General features: G+C 39.8%; 1 protein-coding gene across 1 annotated transcript; it reads left to right on the top strand.

Annotated features, from left to right (window-relative positions):
• The first annotated feature begins 58 nt into the window (after positions 1-58).
• Positions 59-21,451, top strand: draxina (dorsal inhibitory axon guidance protein a). The gene is made up of 7 exons (XM_085160901.1): positions 59-846; positions 9,192-9,697; positions 11,548-11,765; positions 17,174-17,294; positions 19,754-19,846; positions 20,091-20,180; positions 20,688-21,451. The coding sequence occupies exons 2-7, from the start codon at positions 9,217-9,219 to the stop codon at positions 20,798-20,800; spliced, it is 1,116 nt and encodes a 371-aa protein (XP_085017027.1). The 5' UTR covers positions 59-846; positions 9,192-9,216; the 3' UTR covers positions 20,801-21,451.
• The last annotated feature ends 808 nt before the right edge of the window (positions 21,452-22,259 follow it).

Raw genomic sequence — 22,259 nt, 5'->3', positions numbered from 1 at the left:
CATGTTTAATTTTTTTTTCTGTATTAATTGGTGCAGTTTAGTTTGCTGCAGGTGCTGATTTGATATAACCTATAAAGCTTTGTGGTGTCAGTAAAACTGGAAAACTTATTGGAAACACAATTTTGCTCCCTCTGAATGTGTAAAAAATTAGAGGATTGTCAAGAGTACATCAGGCAGTAGCCTACCTACTACAAGTACTGCTGCAGTGTCAAGCTGTTGTACCCCTAAAGGTAAAATGGGTTATTTTCTGAGTAGTTACATCAGATTGGGAAGCTCTTTTCTTTATGCTCGGGCTTTGTCCACAGTTGAATTTTGGAGAAAAGAAACAAGCGCATGTGCTGACTGGAAAGCGAAAATAATCAAAAACTACGTAGCTTTGTTCATATTGGATAAGCGAGGAGGCTTACTGGGGCAACAAATCACAAGGAACATTTTTGACACGCTGAGAATTTCTCATAAAAGTCAAGTTTCTGATCTTTTTGTTTGATCTTCTTTCCCAACTTGGAAAACTGATAGAAAATGCTGATCGTGTCAGTATTACGTCAATACTCTAGCGACCCCCTTTTTTATCCATGTTTTACCTGCCGGGACAAGCCCCATTTGGAGATAAAGCTAGCCCTGACGCTGACGCGCACTCGGGAGCGCGCACTCCGGAGTGGTTGACTCTCCTCATTATAAAGAAGCAAGAGACACTCCGGATACTCGGCACATCCCGGAGAGCGGACTACAGAGCTGCTGCTGCGCTGCGTTTCGGTCCTGTCCTGCTGTCAACCTGCAGCCATATGAGCGAACTGCTGTTTGAGGCTTAAATAACATCAGAGGAAAACAAGGAGAAACAAACAGAAAGTAAGGAATCATCTCTGTTATAATCCTGGAAAAACGAATTACATCATTGCCAGAGCAAGTGCTTAGATTGCTTACTATTGCGGCTAATATCGTTTCTTTGGTTTCCAAACATTGTTTCAGGTGTTTCTGTGACGTTTGTAAATTCCTGCTATTTTATTCGCTCTGCCCTTTTTAAATAGATATTCATACTCAAACAGCAGACTGGGTCCAAATTCCAGTTCTGATGCCATCATGGACTTGAATCTTTATTTTTGAATCCTTTTATTGCAAATGTTTTAAAGAGGATTGCTTCTGTCCGTCTAGTCCTTAATATTGTCACACAGACCATTTGAATAACTTAATTAATACCGAGGTTTTCCTTTCAGATTCACTGATAATAATTAAAAAAAACGCGGTTTGACTGGCAGGCAGAGCCTCGTTCTTAACGGTTGTGAGCAACGAGTGAGTGTTTGCAAACATCGGATTAGATATGGCTTGATGGCGGAAAAACAGATTTGACTCGACAATTAATTTAACTTTTGTGTGTCCTGCTGTCATGCTTTTAAATCAGATCAGCATTACAAAGGAACTTAATGGATGAATGGTGTGGATAGTTATAAATGATCGGAGCGATTATCTCTTCCTGACAGCTCATTGTTGCTCACTGCACACCAAAGACGCTGTGTGTAGTGGTGCGTGCGCGTGTGTGCTCGCGTGTTTGTTAGAGTGAGTGAGTGAGTGAGAGAGAGGGGGTGGGGGGGGGGGGGGGACTCTGTGTGTCACCTTGCAATTAAAAGTGAAAAGAGCAATTTTTGCAGACTCACTTGAAGGAGTTAATGCTAATTAATAGCAAGTCAATCAAGCAGGGGCGCATTAGACATGATCAGAGGGAGTGTGGAGGAACCCCACAGTGAGTGGACCTCGGGCCCAAATAAAACTGATTCGATCTTAAGTGAGTTGGAAATGAAAAGATAACTCAAGGACACATTTACAACATTTGATGTTCAAGTGGAAATTAATTTTGTGTCCTTTTCCAGATTCGGTTCAAAGACTTGGAAGATGTGGTTTGTCGTTAATGTTGTGCCTGGCAGAAGCCGCACACACTGTGATAAACCGAACTAGCATCTAGTCTACTGGTATCAAAGACCGATTGAAATTACCTCAAAAGAATCACTGTTTGTTTTCATTTTGCTCTTTCACTCACTGCACAATCAAATCTCCTCATTTCTTTAATCTTTTATTGATTTTCAGCCAAAAAAAAGCTACATTGCTAAACTCCCATCCAGTCTCCTCCACCGTGGTGTGAATCTCGCCTTGATCGCCACTGCCAAGCGTGGCTGCATCTGTTTGATCAAGATGCTTTCAACATTGGCAGGCAGTCAGCGCTGCTCGCTTCCACGGAGTGAGGGGGGAGAAGGGAAACTTTGCGTTCATATAATACGTTTGCATGCTTCACTTGATCATCTCTAAACAGGAGTGCCTTCCCCCCCCCCCCCCCCCCCCCCCCCCCCCCCACCTCGCTGACCGGTCAAACTGTTCCCATGCAGAATGTCCGCAGACAGACCCAGGTGTCCACATTTCATGGGTTAGAAAGGGGCAGGTATTGTTGTCAGCTGCTGAAGCCAGCTCTTTGTTGTTTGTTGTGTGTAAGAGGGGATTCAGCTGGTGCCCTTATCTGCCACAAAATAAGAGATGCCACGACACTTTGTTCTAATTAAGACAGGATAAATCCTCCCTCTCTTTCCATCTCTCTCTCACACTCCCGCTTTGATTTCAGTCTCTCTCCTCTCCCTCCCTCTCTCTTCCTGCCTCACTCCTTTCTTTCCCGCTCTCCTCTCTTTTAGAATTACATCTTATTTTCTCCTTTTCACTCAGTTCCCCCGCCTCCTTTGTCTCTCTCATTCTCTTTCCTCTCTGTGGGATGCCTCTTGCTGTGCTTCTGGTGCTGTTTGCGTCTCACAGCATTTTTGGAACATGCCTCTATGTGGGTGTCTGGAGGAGGTTTCCCCGCTGTGAGTGTGTATTTGTGTGCACACGATGATTGTAATAGAGAGAAAGCATGTGTGTGTGTGTGCGTCAGTGCATTCAGACGGGCGATAAGGGCCCCATCCCAGGATGTTGCTGATGTTACTTTGCATCAGTGACAATGTTCTGGCCTCGTTCCACATCTGTTGTACCTGCGACCAAATTACCACCGAATCATTTTGTCTCTCCCTGCTCCCTGCTCCGGCTCACTTGGTGACAGATGGACCTTCCTTATGGCTCTTGTTTTCTTTTTTTATCACCCTATGTTGCTTCCAGGGGCCTCCGCCATCCAATAAACACCTAAAAGCTGCAAAATCCTCCCAGTCTATGTGTGAATCCCATTGATATTGTTTGTGGAGGATTGGGGAGACAAAGCACTCTTATATTGCTGAAGTCAGTGGTATTGGCCCTTGAGGAAATGAAGTTTTATGGCGTTAACTGCAGTTGGCAGACATGTTTATTATGCACAGGCATTTACTGGAGCTGTAATTTAGGTGCTTGTTATTGAGATGATATTTATGATAATTTGGTAGCATAAACTAGAGCTATTTTACAGACGATGCGGAGACAAGTGCAATACATCAAATATTCAGCATTATTAAAATGGAATGGAGCAAAACTGAGTTATATTTGTGACACAGCAGATTACGCATCTACATTTCTTTGTTTAAATGTGCATTTTTTTCTTCTTCTCCTGGTTTTCTTTCTGGTTCAAGCATAAACTCGAGCTGCTGCTCAGTGAACCAAGCAGCTGAAAAGAGATAGGTGGCTTTCCTTTTTTCCTGTGCAGCCACACACTCCCGAAGCGACCCCTGGTCTCTTTTTGACAGCCTGTAATAAATTTGCAAATTGAGCATATGCTCACAAGCCTGATTATTAGCTGGTTGATAACTTTCTGCTCCAGTGGATAAGATCTACTGAGTAATTCTGACATTAATCAACAGGAGTGTATTCCTGAGTTAAACTTCAGATCGCTGTATGCGGCCTGGAAACAAAGAAAAAAAGTATCGAAGGTGGCCTCTGTCTGACAACAGTCTGTTCCTGGATCCTTTGTTTCCTTTATCCTTATGGCCCTGCTGGTTGCTATGAGGGATAAAACAAGAGGAGCAGATGGCTCCTGGAGGTTTGGTGTCACAGCAGGTGAAGCTAAAAGATGCACACGTACAGCAGTTTAATACCAGGGTAGCCTCCTGTTCCGCCTCACTGCTTTTCCTCTCTCACTTTCCCAATATGAGCCGCAGATCTGGGTTCAATCTCTGTTAAGTCTATTCTTATATGAGTGTGTCCTGCTTAAGGGACTGACCAATTGATCAAAGCCCAGATAGACGCCCCTGATCTCATCAGAGCTTAATCATCCAGCCCTCTAATAGTGCCCCCTTTGCAATTTCTTGTGAGATTACCTATCATTTCATACTTACTCCGCTCTACTCTGATTCATGTGTCCCAGGTGGCACCACACTGTACGCCAGGCTTATAAAAACTGCTAAAATATATATTGTGTTTTCTACACACTGTTAGAGATCACCTGCTTTTCTCCCACCTGCTTCCAAAAAATGTGGATTTTGTAAAACATTTTATTAGATTTTATATTACTATACACAGTTTCCCTCTGTACACTGATGAGCTCAGACACCAATAAATCTTTACACCTTTGAGAGTTGAGGTTCAAAGTATTATCCAAGATGCGTTCCTATTAAAAATCTGTTTTTGTGTACTTGGTTGTTATTACTTCTGGACTTTAAATTTCCCATGGCATGATGTGAATCCTCGCCACTTCACATTATAAATATAGTTACACATAAACAGCCAAATATGAGCACCAGATTGCTGATGATAGATTTTTGTTGTTGTTGTTATTTGACATTAGGAGCAAATAATAAAAATTCTAATTGGTTTTTCAGTTCCTTAAGGTTTTTTCTTCTCTTTCTAAGTCTGGAAAAAAAAAGACACACCTTCATGTTATTTGACAGTGTGTGAGACAGTCACTCACACACTTTGCATTTGTTAGTTATTAAAGCCCTTTCCTAAAATCAAACATTTCTGTCTATGAGAAGACCTAAATTTAGTTGTGGTAAAAACAACTTTTTAACATCTGCAATTATAATGGGTTCCAATTCCTAATATACTGTTAAAAACACTGTTGACTTTCCACCAAAAATGCAGCAATGCACAAAGTCAGAGCCAAACCCTGCAGGGTTGCTGACATGAATGTAAAAAATAAAGGATTTAAAGCATTCAAAAGAAAATAGAAAGCACAATGAGTTTTTTTTTTGTGAGAAAAAGAAGATAAGACCAGTTAAAGTTGATGTTTTAAAAAAAGAAGAAGCAGAAAATGTGAAAGAAATGAGCAAAACTGTCCCAAAATCAGCAGAAATCCTTGAACCCCCTCGGTGCTATTAAAAGTGTCATTAAATGGGTTTTCGGAGCCTTTTATTCTTTCAACCAATAGCTATCTCACAGAAGCCATGAAAGCTACCCCCCAGCTATAATTTGCTTGTTTAAATGTTGCCATTCAAGTTGCAGATTACCTCAGTGTGGAATGAAAGTTGTCGGGCCACTCGTTTGGCCCGTCATCACCTCAGTAGCAGAGGCCCTGCTGTGCCCTACCTTCAACACACAGGCTTGTATAATACAAGCTCTGGCAAGAGGCTGTGTTGTTCATGGAGGTTGTTTATCACACACAAGAGACTGTGCTTAAAATGTGGAATGCCACCCGGAGTGCTCCATTATCATCCCCATCCTGTGTCTCCTCAAAGGGCCACCTGTTAGCAGCACTTGAAAGTATGAGAGAGGAAAACAGGGAGCTGCTATGTCGAGATACGTGGCCTTCCTCCTTCACCACCTGCTTTCTCTTTCACATAGCACATCTATGAAGACCTTACTTTGGAATGGGTGCCTTCTTTTTCTGTGGAGATGTAACAATATTACTTTTTTATACTGGGATAATAATTTTTTGAAGAGCACCATCACAGCAGCATCACCAATTCAGGTGATGCTGCTGTTTCTAACTCCACATGCGTGTTAATCCTAAAATATGTAGGTATATGAAAAAATTCCTGACACAATAAACCATCAATAGAATAGATCAATTTCTTTAAAGAAATACTTCAAAATCTCTGTAGAAATGATTTATTTATTCCTCTTTAAAGCCACCAAACCAAAACTACAAGTTTATTCAAACAAGAAGCCGTGAATTAGGTACTAGAATGCATTAAAAAGATGATCGCGCATACATGATTTTTATTTCTTTAGTTCTTTAGGGCACTCTGATGGGCTGGTGCCCTGGTCCAGGTGAAGGGTGTACGCTGCATCTCACCCTATGGTAGCTGGGACAGGCTCCAGCCCTCCTCGCGACCTTAATAAGGATAAGCAAAGAGAATGTATGGACTTTATTTCTTTAGTTTATTTAGAGCCCTCTGATAGACTGGTGACCTGGTACAGGGTGTACCCTGCTTCTTTCCTCATCACAGATAGGCTTCAGTCCCTCCAGATAATGAATTGTACAACTAGGTAAGAAATGGATGGATGGATGCTTTATTTAGCAATATATGTTGTGTATGAATTTTTATAACTAGAAGTCATTTTTGGCCATAGTCACCAGACAAAACTCTTACATAGATATCAGGTGTGGTCTAAAGCTACATGACTAAACCTGGAATGTAAAAGCATATACACAATAAAAGCCTCTAAAAGAAAAAGAAAGCAGAAAAATATCCAGATTACAACAAACAGAAAACAGATCATCAGCACAACATTATTGCTATAGTCACTTGACTGTATAAGCAAACAGTGACAGAAATAATTGTGTAAGAAACTAAAGTAAGAGTTAGAGATAACAGTAACAGTCAGCTTTCTCAATCCTCTAATTGCCCACACAACTGAGCAATTAGAGCATTAGTAGGTGTGATGAGGTCAAATGGGGAGTTCTGAAAAGGGCCTGAGTTGCCAAAGCTGTTTAGCTAACAGACAGGCATGTATCACAGGAGTAACATAAGCTGGGGCATCGCTTAGGCAGCAAGAAGGCACATTTCCCCAGATGTCAAGCCATTACTGTGATAAATGTGTACAGAAGACTTTGGGGATGTAATCCCTTAATCAATCCCCTTGTTTCACTGCCCTGCACCACAGTTAACTTTAAATGTTTTGTTTGTTTCCCTTCTAAATCACCCCTTTGACCAGATAAGATCCGAGCCACTCGATACCCGCATCAATTCATGTGTCAAACAGACAGAGTGTAATCCCAGCTAAACACTATATATATGTGAGCGACACAGCTGATTACCCTCCCCTTCGACACTCTGCGGACCTGTTTGACGATAAAGGTCTCGCCTCAGTGGCCAGCCCCACACTCTTGTTTGTTTGCTGCACAACTGGTCGAACTCCCGGAGGCAAACGGACAACGTTTGCCTTTAAATCCCTCGGAGCAATGCCGGCACTCGTAGTGCAAACTTCCCCTGACATCACCAGAATCCTCTGCAGCCCGCTCACCCACACACCCTGGCACCTGTGTACTGTTTTTAGAAACACCTAAATAACTGACTTTAAAACCAAGGGTGTGCTTTTTCAGCTTGGTGTGTGTGCGTCACTGTGATAAAAGAACTGAGAGCTTATCAACCCCCCCAACTCCACCTTGGAGACACACACAGCACATGCGCCCACCATCACTGATGGCTCAATACTTTCCCTCATTGATTTTCTGTATGCCCTGCACTGCCATTTGTCTTTTAACACAAAGGAGTTACCTGCCACAGCGCCATAATAGCACTGTGTATGTCTGTCACAATGGATTGTGCTAGCCTATTTACGTGGAGGAGAAAACAAAACATCCCATGTATATGATTTGCCATTAAGTTTTGGGGTTTTTTTTTTAAATACAGGGCAAATTGTGTTATGATTAAAGAAATAAACAAACATTTTCTAACATAAGATGCAGATCAATGTAAGCATCTTTAAAGTTTAATGGCGGCTAGAACACATAAAGTTTTATAGTGAATAATTTCTGTAGTATTGAGAGGTCAACATGTTTTAATAGATTAATTTTGTCATTATGACAGTTATTTATTTTATGAAATTACTTTATTTTTCTATTGTTTATTTTTTTTTATAATCGAATTAATTGCTAGTAAAATAGAAACAATTTCTCACATCTAGCACAGGGCAGGATAGCTAGCAGGACGACTAGTTGGAGCATGTAGGAGGCAGGATACATGATGTCAGTACATCACCAGTGCTATTATCACACTAGCACAAACTGCAACAATCAAATACCACACAGGCCTTTTGAGCTGGGAGTGTAAAGGCTGCTTAGTGTCCAGTCTCACTGTGCTGGACATTTGTGTTCTTACCAATGACTGTAGAAATTGGTTCTAATATAAGCACATAGTACTCTGTTGGATTACAATTGAATCTGAGCTTCATTGCAGTGCATCCTGGGATATCAAGATAGGAAAAGAGAAAGTATTTTTTACCTTTTTATTAAGCACCATTTCATTCACATTTGGATGAAGTGCCATTGTAGATATACAGAACCTCATATTTTAGTTCAGTCACACCTCACACATATGTTGACTTTTGCAATAAAAGGGACGGTTGGAGAGCTCTTGAGACCGTTGAATAAGCAGTGATGAAGCATGTGCACACTGCAGTATCTCATAACGAGTAAGGCATAGAGGTCCTTGAATGAAGGGTGGAAAATCTTTTTTTTTTTTAAATGAACAAGCATCTCACCATTGTCTCTTCAAATCCACCAAAATAAAGGTGTGTGCTCGAGAGGCTGGCCGTGAAATAGTCGTAATTTGTGGGATGATGAATACAGCAGAGTAGAGTACTCATCACAACACTCAAGGACCTGTGGTCTCCCAACTTCTGCACAAAAAGGCTGATAGTCAGGGCTGAATGAGGGATGCCCCCTTTGGAAGGAAATTGCACTAATTGTGTGTCTGATATTTTTCCAGAAGGATATGTCACTGAAGGAAATAATAATTGTTCAGAAACTGTCGTAGGAGAATGAAAGGGAACTTGCAATATCAACTTTATAATGATGCTATGGAAAACCCGTGGATCATTAAAATAACTGGGAATAATCTTTAATGTGTGTACATTAATGTTTGTATATTTCTTTCGTAACTTTTTATTCTGGATAAATGCAGAATATGCAGATTATACAAATGATATAATAAAATTGAGTGCTGAAAGATAAGCAACTAGTATTTGATACTCAAAACTAATTATTTTTTAAGATGTACAAATCCTCAACATAGCTTCTGTGGAAAATCTGATCAAATCTGAAGACACCGCAGAATAAATTATGTGCAGCACTGAGAAATATTTTCTCCTCCCAGTAGGTGGTGTTGTGCTGGACAGACAATGGCTCTCTCCTGGAGTATGTTGCTGCTGTTTGCCACCCTGGCACTGTCATACAGCGCTGAGCATGGGGCTCCTCATGGCAAGAGGAGGCAGGCGCAGACCTCAGCAGGTGGCAGCAATGCCCTACAGTACCGCTCGCAAGTTCTACAGGGCCGCGGATATAGCAGGAACCGCAGAGGGCACGGTGGCCGGGGTGCCAAGGCTGGAGCTGGGCTGCTCTCTCACAGGCCCCTGCAACCCTTGGCCAGACCTGAGGATGATGGGACAGGCCTGGAAGGTCTCAGCCCAGTGAGACTGGAGATGGGTCCAGGCAGGGACAAAGACAGAGCTCGAATGAGTGTGAAGAGTCCATCCCAGGTCCAGGAGAACCACCTTGTAGGAACACGCAAGGAGAGAGGGCATGGGCATGGAAATGGACATGGGCACCATTCTGAGCACAGGAGACAAGGGAGCCGGCGTGAAAAGGGGCGTCACAGAAAAGGTGAGCGCATCACAAACCCAGACATACATTTGTGCTCAAAAGTTTGCATGGGCATAAATCATGAGTCATGGTAATTTGGGGTTTTTCATGATTTACTTGAGCTGTTTTTGACCTGTCTTTTTCCATGTTTGAATGAATGTACAGCAAACATCTTTAATTATTTTAAAAGAAAAAACAAGGATTGGTGTACAAATTTTAGTCTATTTTGTATTTTCTTTGATCTGTACCGGGTCAAAAGTATGCATACAGTCTGAAATATATCCATTTACTCACTCAAATCTTTTGGTGCTGAAGGTTCTGCAATGTCTTTTAATTTGAAAAGACCAATATTTATTAACTTCTTGTTATTATGATTGACTACATCAGGTAGTTTCTATTTGCAAGGATAAAAAGGATTTGTTTAAAAGCACTCAGACCAATATGCAGAACAATGGGAAAATTGAAAGGAAGGAGAATTTACACAAGCATCAGAGGTCTATGGAGCCATTTCTAAACAACTGCAGATCATCAAATAATCATCAAATTGTTGTACATAAGTACAAGTTATTCACATGTGACACCACTTTGCCTAGAAGGTCAGACAAGAGAAAAGTACCAGTGGCACTGTACAAAGTAGATGAAATAATGAAGTAGGACTACCTCCAAATTCCTCAACTTCACCTCAGATCATTGTCCTGCTGGGATATAGCAGCGTTCCAGCATGACAATGATCCCAAATACAAAGCAAAACTCTATTGGATGGAATAAACCAGGCTAACATTGCTGGAATGGCCTTCCTAAGTCCCCAACCTTAAACCTATTGAAAATTTGTGGCCTACATTTAAAAGCCAGTTTCATGCCAGGAAACCAATTTAAATGAATTCTTAAATGTCTTCTGTCAAGACGAGAGATCAAATATCTACATGACAACTTTCTACACTCCATCTCGATCTTAAATGATCAGATGTCAGAATTTAAAACGTGAATTAAGAGCAACATCCTTGCCTAAATCTATGGTCATTATATTGACCCTGATATTGCCAAAAAGATTTCAGGAGTAGAGGAAAGCAAAGCAAAACCAGTTAAGCATCCCACTCTATTTATAGGCAAGTAGCCACGCCTCAGGGGCACAGCTACAAAAAAAAAGGTCTTTCTGCACATTGTCATTCTTCCCATGGTGCTCAATAGAACAATTGCTGTTACCTTAGAAACCACTGTTATATGTCATAACACTGTCAATTTGATCGAGTGGACAGTTTCAGCAGTTCTGACACAGACAAACCTGTTTGGCTTTGAACCTAAATTAATAACAGTTACATTTGAAAGGTTCTGCAAATATGACATAATGTGACAAAATACAGTACTTTCAGGTTTTAAAAGGAAATTTAAGAAGTTCAGGGACTGCATGACAGCTTGAAATTCTGATTTACCACTACTGATTTTGATTTTATATTATGAATGATTGTGGAGGTGAACACAAGTTTTTGGTCTGGTGTTTGCAGAGTTCCAAACTGCAACAACAGGAACATTATCGTGGTGCACATATGACACTGAGAAGCTTTTTATTGGACTCGTGCTGCAGAATAAACCATAGTTTATGGAAAATTTGAAGAATTAGTCATAGTATACAGGAAAAACAGCAACAATAGCAACAAAAATTAAAGGTTAAAAACATCTAAACCCCTTCAGTTTGAAATGCCATAGTGACAAAACTATCTCATCTTAACTGCAGTTCAATATTAGTTTATTAGTATATTTTTGTTGTTGTTATTATTATTTTATATATTAGTATTTTAGATTAAACTTTCTCTAATAATCTACTGATATGATTTGCTGACATAAAAAAAATAAATGTATCTCTCTCTGTTCAGGGTTTTCTCCAGAGCTGAGCTCTGCATTGAAGGACGGAGATCTATTTGAGGATCCCCTCGCCTCCTCTGCTTCTGCCACCTCCCCCTCCCTCAGCATGACCCCACCCAATGAACCCCCTTCCCCCATCATTGGCGTCTTTGGCTCCGGCTCTTCTACGGTTACCACGGTGATGAACGAGCATCCCCCAACGCTGTCCCCGGCCTCAACCAAACCCCAGGTAACCAACGAAACTGGAGTGGTTATTAAAGGCTGGGTGTGTTGTGCCTCAGTGTGATTTCAATGTGTGGTGGAAATAGAGTGAAAATGGGCCCCATTACAGCCGTTATGCTGCCACAAGCCTCATAGCTCATCATAGAAATGGCAGTCTCTACAGTGTGAACCCAAAGGTGCTGCTTGTGAAAAACGTCCTCCAGCAAGCCAAACTGGCTGGTTGTTGGTCACAGTTTGTATGATAGATATGGCCTGTTCTGTATAACAAAACGGCACCTCTGGAACCCAAAATCATGAAGTTCAGAGTCCAGCAGCACATTTTTCTGTAACTACCTTCCTATTCCTTTATTAAAGACCACCTCAGGACAAAATCTATGGGCGCAGAGAGTCTTTTTTTTTGTGTGTGTCTGGCTGTGTACGTGTCATGAAAAAATCTGCAGGGGTTATGAGGTATCACTCACCCCCCGTCACAGCCACCCGGAATGATGTTTAAACAACATTTATAATGGGAAATAATAATATATGGTTTCCTGAGACTCCTCGGGTCTGTTACAAATGAAATGTGGGGACAGAGAGTCTCTACATCAGGAAAGTTTTTGGATTTGCCAAAACTGCCGTTAAATTCCAACAGCCTGTAATATGTTTTGGGGAAATTTCTGCCATAGGACGATTTCTGCCTCTGTTTCACTGATGTTGTTGAAGAGATTTATTCAACACAACAAGTAAAACAGATTTCAATTGCCGCTGAAAAACCGGTTGATTTTCTGGATGAAAATATGACAGTTAGGAACTGTTGAACTGCAGTTTGTGGACATTTTGTGTTTCTTTTTAAATGGTTCTTTAGCTCTCACCGTCCCCCATTAACTTGCGTGTTGTGTGTGCATGCTTGACACCTTTTTCAAACCATTAGTAAATGTTATTTCTTTCAACCATGACCCTTCTGTAACCTTAACTGCATGTTTACTGCTAAAGTCCTTTAAACCTTCATCTTTCCCAAACCTAACAAGTTCCTTTTGTACCACAGTCTAACCAAGCCTTACTAATGTGCTGTCACTAAAAATGGTTATTACTAGAGGTCTGCTTTTAGTGCCGCTTCTCTGCAGGCAAAATAATCCAAAATTATCCGAGTTATTTCCATTAAATTTGGTGGCGCACAGGCAAAGTGAGACCCATCCAATTTTGAGTATCCCTTTCTTTAAAACTGCACGACGGACACTGACCTCAGCAGAGTTCTTTATTTTTACACAGTAATTTTTAACAGCACATCTTAACACCTGTAAGTTTAAAACAAACAATGGTTTTTAGTGAGGACCCTGGCGATGAATTATCATGTGTCTCAGATCTCCTAATCACTTCTGATGGCATGCTCATGTTTGATTCATGAAACCTTGCCTTAGGATTGCTCCTTTAAAAATGCCAGCACATTGCTTAGTCACAAATGGAGTCAAAGACAGAGGAAAACTTTTTGGATGAGATTATGGTGATAATAGCGGAGAATGTAGTCAAGCATTCTGTAGTAGTTAATGGACTAAGCACTGTGACTGCTAACCAAACGACTGTAGTGCTGAAGTGTGTGGTCACTGCATTGAATAAGGTAGAAGCAGACAGACAGAGCTGGAAAATTCATCCCAGCTTTGGCCTCAGATGTATCCTGGACCTTATAACCAACAGAAAACTTATTTTTACATCAAATCTAGAGCCTGATTAGAAATAATTTCCTCATGGTTTTCAACTTAAAGTCATTCTTATGAATGACATCCCTGAGTTTTGCTGCCCTATAATAATAATCACCTATAATAATCTCACGCTAACCCATTGATTCTCTGATTCTTATTTGCAAAAGGTCACTCGTCCTTTTTAGCTCATCAAATAAACAACTGGCAGTTGGCTCATTAAAACAAGTGACATTAAGAATGAGGACACAGGTGGGATGAAGTAGCGAAATGTGATAAAACTTTTGAGTGGCAAAAACACAAACAAAATATTTCCAGGAATGGTCAGGCTATTTTCCAGGGGACTGACTAGTCTGTGGTTTTGATCTCTCATCTCAAATGTAATTTGCTCTGGAGAGGCTAAGCTTTAAGAAAGGAATCACCCTTGTAATACTAAAAACCCAGGATGAAACTTTTAGTGTCTTCGCTTTGCTTCTAAATCTGCTTCGAATTAAAGGAGGGAAAAAACAAAAGTGGGTAAAATAAAGACATTTTCAATACACAGAAGACACAAAGAGACACAAAGAGACTATAAAGGTACAGACAACTATGTTTAAAACACGACAGGTGAAATCAATTAAGACAGGATAGGCAATCAAAAGAGGTAGAAAAACAACAAAGACAGGGAGTAAAAAACACATGACACAGACAAAGATCTTTCAAAATAAAATAGGATGTCAGTGAGGAGACAATGCACACACAAGGCAAGAATGGGGAAGCAAAGCAAACAAGGAAAAGGACAACGCTCAGGAAATGCAAAGGAAAAAGACACTATGACTCTTCTCAGACCCCAGAGAGCGCGGGAGCATACTGTATTCTGACAGCAGTCAAATATTATTGGGCCAAAGCAGAAAAAGCTGTTAGCCTCTCCTGAACCCAGATCCAGTTGTACAAAGATGCTGAGAGGCTTCTTAATTAATGTTCGATTTTATGCTGATGGTTTAATGAGCAGTAGAGGACAAGCAGGTAGCCCCCTGCAATTAAACTGATTGTTATTTTCACAGGCACATTTCCTGAGGGTAAAAGGACACAATTTGGATCTGTTTCCAAGAGGAGCTTTTTTTTTTAATTGATCATGTATTCCCTGTGAGATATCACAAAGTCCTACTGTGTTACATTTCTATTTTGTTTCAGCTCTCTGAGGAAAGTGGCAGTAACCGTGTTCTTATGGCTTTTATTCAAGTTAGGGATGTCTTAGCAATTCATCAAGATATTTTGCTTTATGACTAGACCATCAAACACCGATCTCCACAACAATATTTGATTAAAGTATGACACCTAAATTTATGGCACTTTTATATAAATTTGGATCCGTCACAAGGTATTCAGCTACTGACATGAATTTTGAATATCCTATTAGGAGCCTCAGAGTGCTATGTTTATGTGCCATGCACATAAACAGTACCACATGTCCTTTACTAGATTTTTTTAGCCATTCTTTGAGCTGTATAAATACGCAGAACAGGAAAAAACTATTAAAGATAAGTAAAGATTCACAAATAAAGAAAAGGCAAGAGCAGCTAGAGTGGCAAAAATGTATCCATCCTAAAACAGCTGTTTTCTCCCACCTAATATAACAACACAACGGCTTTTTGATGATAGGTGATCATGATCTTGTTTTTAGAAAAAGTCCTTAAAAAGACCTGTAGTCTAAGGCAGCAGTCCCCAACCCCCGGGCCTCGGACCGGTACCGGTCCGTGAGTCGTTTGGTACCGGGCCGCAAGAGTTGAGGCTCAGGTGTGAAATGTGCGGTTTTCAGGGTTTTTATCAGTTTTCAGCGTTATTTTGTTATCGTTTTTATCGTTAACTCGGTTTTCCTGGGTCTTTTCATGTGTGTTATGAATAACTCTTCTTTTTTTCAGTAGCGGTACTAGTTTTATTTTGTTGTATTTTTCCGCGACACCTTAAAGGCCGGTCCGTGAAAATATTGTCGGGCATAAACTGGTCCATGGCGCAAAAAAGGTTGGGGATCGCTGGTCTAAGGAGCTTGGAAAGAAAAGCGTCTGGACTTCTTTGAGTTGCTTGAAGATGTTTTACCTCTCATCCGAGAAGCTTCTTCAGTTCTAAGGGTCAAATGGTGGAGAGTCCCAAATTTAAACCCAGTGGGAGTTTCCCCCCAAAGAGGGACAAAGGACCCCCCTTTCAAAGAAGGTCGCTCACAGTGGACGTAAGTGAGGCGGTGGTTTACGACACCAACTGTCTGCCATCTATAATCCAGTTTTGAGATCCCTTCCCAGACGCCTTAACGCCCACACACATCCTGGGCCATCTGACCTCAGGAAATCACATGATAGGGTGGGGCCAGGTTTCACAATGAGCTCACCCAAAACCCTGGCTGATTGTGACCCACACCCGCTTTCGCACCTTGGCTCACGTGATTAGGTAGAGGATCATCAGGGGGTCCTTTGTCCCTCTTTGGGAGGAAACTCCCACTGGATTTAAATCTGGGACTCTCCACCATTTGACCCTTAGAACTGAAGAAGCTTCTCGGATAAGACGTGAAACGTCTTCAAACAACTCAAAGAAGTCCAGACGCTTTTCTTTCCAAGCTCCTTAGACTACGATGACCTGGATGACTGAGAACCTTCACAAACATTTTGTCAAGTACATTTTCCTTCAAATACAGCAGATATCCTTAAAAGAATCTTGTGTGTTAAGGATATCTTCTCTGTGTTCTCTGGCTTTGAGCACATATGTCCCGCTTACCAGCTGTTCAAATCTTCTGTTTGGGAGGATCAGCCAATTAGAAGAAAGTTGGCCTAAAATAGCTTGTTTCAAACAGAGAACGAACAGATGCAAGGGCCTGTCTCCATCTAAGATAGAGCGAAGATAAATAAGGATCATTTTAAACTCATAATTGTGCAGAGGTACTCAAGGAGAGTCTAAGAATTTGGTTCAGCAAACCTTGTTTTATTTTCTTTGACATATAGGAAAAAACAGTTTTACGTGGTTCGGGTCTTTTGGGTGGGCTTTTTTCTCACTTAGCCTAGAAACCATCATCATCAATCAGTGCATCGCATGTTGCACTCTGCCATCCTGACATAAACGCATAAGGCAAAGATTTTCTTGCATGCTAATCACTTCCATTTGCTTTTATAGATAAGACAACAACAAAACATAATGAAGTAAGAAATTACATTCTGTGTGTTTCCATAACTGCAATGCAATTTCTTAAAAAAATAAAATAAAAATACAGCTGGATTTCATTTAAACATGTCACTTCACCATCCACTCTGTGCTGTATTTGATCTGCAGGCAGTGGCTGTCCCCGCTGACTAGAAAAGAAAAGGCATTTGTTCAATGAACTGCAAGTCTGTAAACTGTTTATGTATTAACCACACAAGTACTGCATGATGTATATTTGTATGCTGGTGTGTGGCCAGCCATGTTCTCTGTTACCAATCGATTGGTTTTTAAAGCTCTGCTGCTATCCCTGTTGTCTCCGAGGGGGTATTTTATAAATCAATGAAACATCACAACACAAGTCCAATGAGTTTCATTAAGAACACACCGAATACATTTGCTAGCAAAACACAGTGAGCAAACCAAAACACACTCATTTATTGCTGCTGTGGTTTAATTGAAACAACTAAGCATTCATCACAGATGACAGAAATGTATTTACTGTCTATGCTTGATAATGTCAGTATATGAGTATGGATAAAAGGTAAGGTGTAGTTTCAAGGTACACTTTCATTTTCAGAGGTCTGGCCGAGGAAAAGGACAAGGAGAGGTGATGCCAACGTTGGACATGGCTCTCTTTGACTGGACAGATTATGAGGACATGAAACCAGCAGACAACTGGTCATCTTCCAAGAAGAAAGGTTAGTAATAAGACTTAAATTTAGGCAAGCATGTTAGATGAAAATAACTCAAGTTATCCTCATTATGTGTGATTAGTCTCATATATTTCAACTAACAAGACCTCTGTGGCCACACTAGCAGCTCCCTAAGATATTTCTAAGGTATAGAAATACTCAATATCTGAACATCTGTGCCCATTATGACACTATGTCTAACAGCTGTAATGTTAGGAACAAATACAAGTTAAATTAGTTTCTTAGATGAAACATGACAGTTCAGTCATTGCAGATTAAACAAATCTGCAGAATATTAAAAAAGGATTCAAAATTAAATATTTTGTCTTTATTGACACTAATGAAAAAGAAAACCCTGCTGTACAGAGTCTGGATGCAACAAAATTTCCTTCAGTCAAACAAAAACACCACTCAGATTGTGCTGTTTAAAAACAAAGACAGATGGATGAGTTCCCACCTAGAACCCAGGACACCAAAGACCTCATTCTGTGAAAGCTCTTAGAGAAATTATGGATGAGGACCTTAGTTTTACTGACCATATTAAGACTAACTAAAACAGCTTCTGTATTCGACAAATATAGCTCAAGTGAGATGTGTCAAAGCAAGATGTTGAGAAGCTTATCAATAGTTTATCTGTTGTAGATTTGGGTACTGCTATGCTGTCTTTATCATCCTTCCTAAAAAGACTATTAGACAGCTACAGTTAGGTCAGAATGCTGCTCCTGCAACTTTAACAATAACTAAGAAAAGCAGTCAAATCAAACCAGTTATTAGCTCTCATTATTTTTAAATAGAAGTTAAAAACAGCATTAATCAACACTGCTGGACATTTTAAAACTATTTAACTCCACTTATTTTTCTTATGTTAATTTGTCATAAACAATAAACATTTATTTTAAAATGTTTCTTTTAATTTTATCTTGTAAAACACTTTGAATAACTGTGTTTGAAAGGCCCTTTATGAATAAACTTCCCTTGACTTGCTTGTGGCTCCACAGAAACATCAGGATATCTATGTTTTTAATTTCTCCACAATAGACCTTGAATACAGTCAGAAAATCTCACGGCAAACTATTTAACACGTGTTCACTGTTTAAGTAAAGGCATTTGCTGATGGTGCCACAGACAAGTTAGGTGACGTGAATATCTGCATCAAATTTTATGGTAATCTGTCACCACTGTGATGAAGAGATTGACTGACTCAATATTACCATTACTAGAGACATGTTAGAATGGCTACAAACTGCATTATTAACACTTTATTTAAATTATATTTTAAATTTAAACAACTTGAAGCTACGGTGGCCCTGAGAGGCCAAACGGACTGTAACTTAAGAAAACACCAGCAATAAGAAAAACGCTGCAAAAGCACACAAAACACAGAGGAAATGGGAAAAAAGAAAACAGAAATAGGAAAAAACAGAATTCCAAAAGCACAAGGGAAGTATTTCTGGGGAGACAATAACCCGACGGACCAGTTGCAGGAACCAAAATATGCTAAAAATTGCACTGGAAGACACTTAAAAGAAGTGGAGGATCTATCGGTTTTGTGAGGAAAGAAAAGACGAGAGATAAGTGTGTTAGCCTAACTATTAGCCCAAAAATCTGTCATCAGTATTATATGAATCATGATAAAACACGCCTACCATGCTTTGGGTTCCTGCAACTGGCCCGTTGGGTTATTGTCTCCCCAGAAACACTTCCCTTGTGTTTTTTCCCTATTTCTATTTTCGTTTTTCCTATTTCTGTTTTGTTTTTTCGTTGTGTTTTGTGTGCTTTTGCAGCGTTTTTCTTATTGATGGTGTTTTCTTAAGTTGCAGTCTGTTTGGCCTCCCAGGGCCACCGTATGAAGCTCAAGTAAATGAAATATAAACTCAACACACATCATAATCATTTTGTAAGAAGTAACAAAGCACTTACTGCTGGGGGGCAGCTGGAGGCCTTAAATCTGCCATCAGTGTTTACGGGTGTCATGTTAAATATGTGAAGTAGAATTTCTTTTTTTATACATGAGGATAGCAACAAGATTGAAGAGGAATGTTTAAAAGACAGGTTTGAAAATGCTGACACTGACAAAAAGGAGGCTGAGCTGGAGGTAGCAGGGTTGAAGATATTGAGACTTTCATTGGGAGTGACCAGAATGGACAGGATTCAATATGCGTACATCAGAGTAACAGCTCAGGTTGAGCGCTTTGGAAACAGAGTTGGAAGACAACAGAAAAGATTTTTGGATGTAGTGAAGGAGGACATGCAGAGGGGTTGGTGTGACCTAAAAGGATGCTAGGGATGGGGGTCACATGGAGACAGATGATGATGGTGACCCCTAAAGGAAGCAGCTGAAAGAAGATCACACACCAAGTAGAATTTTGTTACTGCGTGAAAAACCCAACAGTTTGCTTGGATGACGCTGCACACTGATCAGTGGTTTGATGCTCAAATAGCTGTTTTAATTTCTTGTTCTGCAGACAAAAGGCGGAGTAAGAACCTCAGCAGCAGAAATATGACTGTGGATGCTGATGCAATTGAACCATGTGACCACCACCTGGACTGTCTTCCAGGTCAGTATAAACAAGAGTCATATTTATCTTCCAGGACCTTACTAATTTCTTATCGCTCTTGGCAGTCATCTTAAAATCCATTTATTGACTGTTTATAAAGTGATAAAACACCACACAGACCATGTATTCACCAGCATTGAAAACAGTGTTTTACACTGTTAGGACTGTGGTGTTGTATATTAAATGTCTATGCACACATATAAAACATGCTTGATTGATAAAAGACGTGTTTTTCTTGAACAAGGTTCCTGTTGTGACCTGAGGCAACATGAGTGTAAACCTCACAACAGAGGTCTCAACAACAAATGCTACGACGACTGCATGTGTGAGGAAGGTGAGAGATTATTACTTTAGTTTTTTACTCACTACTAGCATCATTAGGCGCTTTAGCATCAGCATCAGCTCATCTCTTCATGTGCAGTTGTGCATTTGGGTCACTTCCCCCAAGTCTTACTGTTTACAATTAAGATTTTAAAAGTCTTTGACTTGTAATGGGTCCCCAGAGGGACTAAAAGATTAGAGGCTGACTAACATAGCAGTAAACAGTAAATTTCAAAGTGTCAGTAAATTGAGATTTTTAGTGTTTCATAACATTGTTTTGAGCTTAAAGTTGTTCATTTCATAGATTATGTGATGATGATGCAGAATTCTAACAAATATTTAATGTAAGTAATTTAATTTATACCTTCTCAGCTACATTAGCGTTGCTGATTCAGCTCTTTATTCTATCCTAAAATAGAGCATTTCTACTAATGTTAAAGTACTGCCTCTGGTCATTTATACTCATATTTTATCCAATTCAATCACCTTTTCAGATAATGGGTCACTTGTTATCTTTCAGGGTTTCGTTGTTACGCTAAATTTCACCGGAAGCGACGCGTGACCAGGAGAAGGGGTCGCTGCGTGGTGCCGGAGTCAGTCAGCAGTGACCAAGGGGGTTTCATTACCATATAAAGAGGAGGTGATGAAGGCCAAGGTGGAGGAAGAACATAAATAATGACCCCGCCCTGACCAAGGAGCCACATGACCCTGCTAAACTGACCAAGTACTTAGAGGTGATGACTTGCTGGTTTTTCAAATCAAACCCACAATATATAAATCACCCTGCTGCCAACACCTAGTCAGCTAAAGCAAAGTAACAAGTGGCCAAAGTGGAAATAACATTTCAATGTTGCATTGTGGGATACGTTATGCAGCCCAATCCAGCAAATCACCAACTTTAAGCACACTTGTTTTAATTTAGTGTTGTTCATTCCCTGCAGGAAGACGGCCTCTCCAAATTCTTGTCATTAAGAAAGCCTGCAGGTTTATTTTGTCTTTTTATTTGCCTGGTTGAAAAGATTCACTCATTGGGTGACACATCAGTGACTAAAGTTTGTAGCGATCACACAGATTAGGTTTGAATATTTACTGCCTTCATGGTTCCTGTTGATGTGGTTTCATTTTTAGGCAAGAACAGATTTTGTAAGTTTTCATCACACTGACCTGTTCAAAATAATTTTTAGTATTGCTTTAAGATCTTTGGAGTCCCAGAACAGTGGCTTTTTCCGCTTCAAGACTTTTAGACCAAGTTAAATAAAAATGGAAACAAAAATAATGTTAAAATTTTTTTTTTTATCTTGGACTATTTGCCGTGACTATGTGAAGAAGCGTGTCAGACTTCGTTCCCTGTCCTCTTCTCTGAGCTGGTATTCCAAACAACTGCTAAAAGTTATTTTTTAAATATTATCTGAACTGGTCTGCTGTCCTGTCCTGTATATATGATTGTGTTTGAATTACCAACACCTTTTTAAATTGACACCACTGTTAAAAATGTGCTTAATGATAGTAAGATAAACAAAATGCTTGTCTGACCTTCCATTTCACATGTCTGTTTTATTTATTCAGTACTCAAACACGTGTTTATATATTCAGTTCTTCTGCCTGTTTTTATTTTTACAATTAAAACACTTACTAGGATGTACACTGTGTGATGCTAACCTGTTTCTACACTTCTACACACTGTTTGGCAAAACCATTTTTACTAATCCTAAAAAGTAAATTCTTTATCCTTTAGACAGTCATTTTATCGACACTATTGTGTGATGAGACACAAGGAGAACATTTCTAAATGCAATTCTTATATCACATAAAACAATTATTTAAAAAAAAGTGCTTTACTTTTTTTAAATATATTTTTGGACAAGAAAAGATTTGATCTTCTTTTAAACTAGTGCTCAAACAAATATGATTTAAAACTGACATTTTTTGTTCATTTTCATAATTTCAGTAAATAAATGACAGATAAGTAAGTAAAAACACGTCTACATTTCCTAAACCTTCAAATAGATAAAATGATAAGAGCCTTCTTAAGGGTTCAAGTTTTTCTCTTTGCTAATCAGGTGTACGGTGTCACACATCTAAAGCGCTCTCC

This window comes from Neolamprologus multifasciatus, chromosome 5 (genome assembly GCF_963576455.1).
Source record: "Neolamprologus multifasciatus chromosome 5, fNeoMul1.2, whole genome shotgun sequence".
Taxonomy (NCBI): domain Eukaryota; kingdom Metazoa; phylum Chordata; class Actinopteri; order Cichliformes; family Cichlidae; genus Neolamprologus; species Neolamprologus multifasciatus.
The sequence above is the reverse complement of the archived record's forward strand: the minus strand, read 5'-3'. Positions and strand labels throughout refer to the sequence as shown.

Coding starts and splice junctions, on each gene's coding strand:
- draxina (XM_085160901.1), top strand. CDS start 9,217: ATGGCTCTCTCCTGGAGTATGTTGCTGCTGTTTGCCACCCTGGCACTG. Junction 9,698..11,547: donor AAAGGGGCGTCACAGAAAAG/GTGAGCGCATCA, acceptor CTCTCTGTTCAG/GGTTTTCTCCAGAGCTGAGC. Junction 20,181..20,687: donor CGACTGCATGTGTGAGGAAG/GTGAGAGATTAT, acceptor GTTATCTTTCAG/GGTTTCGTTGTTACGCTAAA.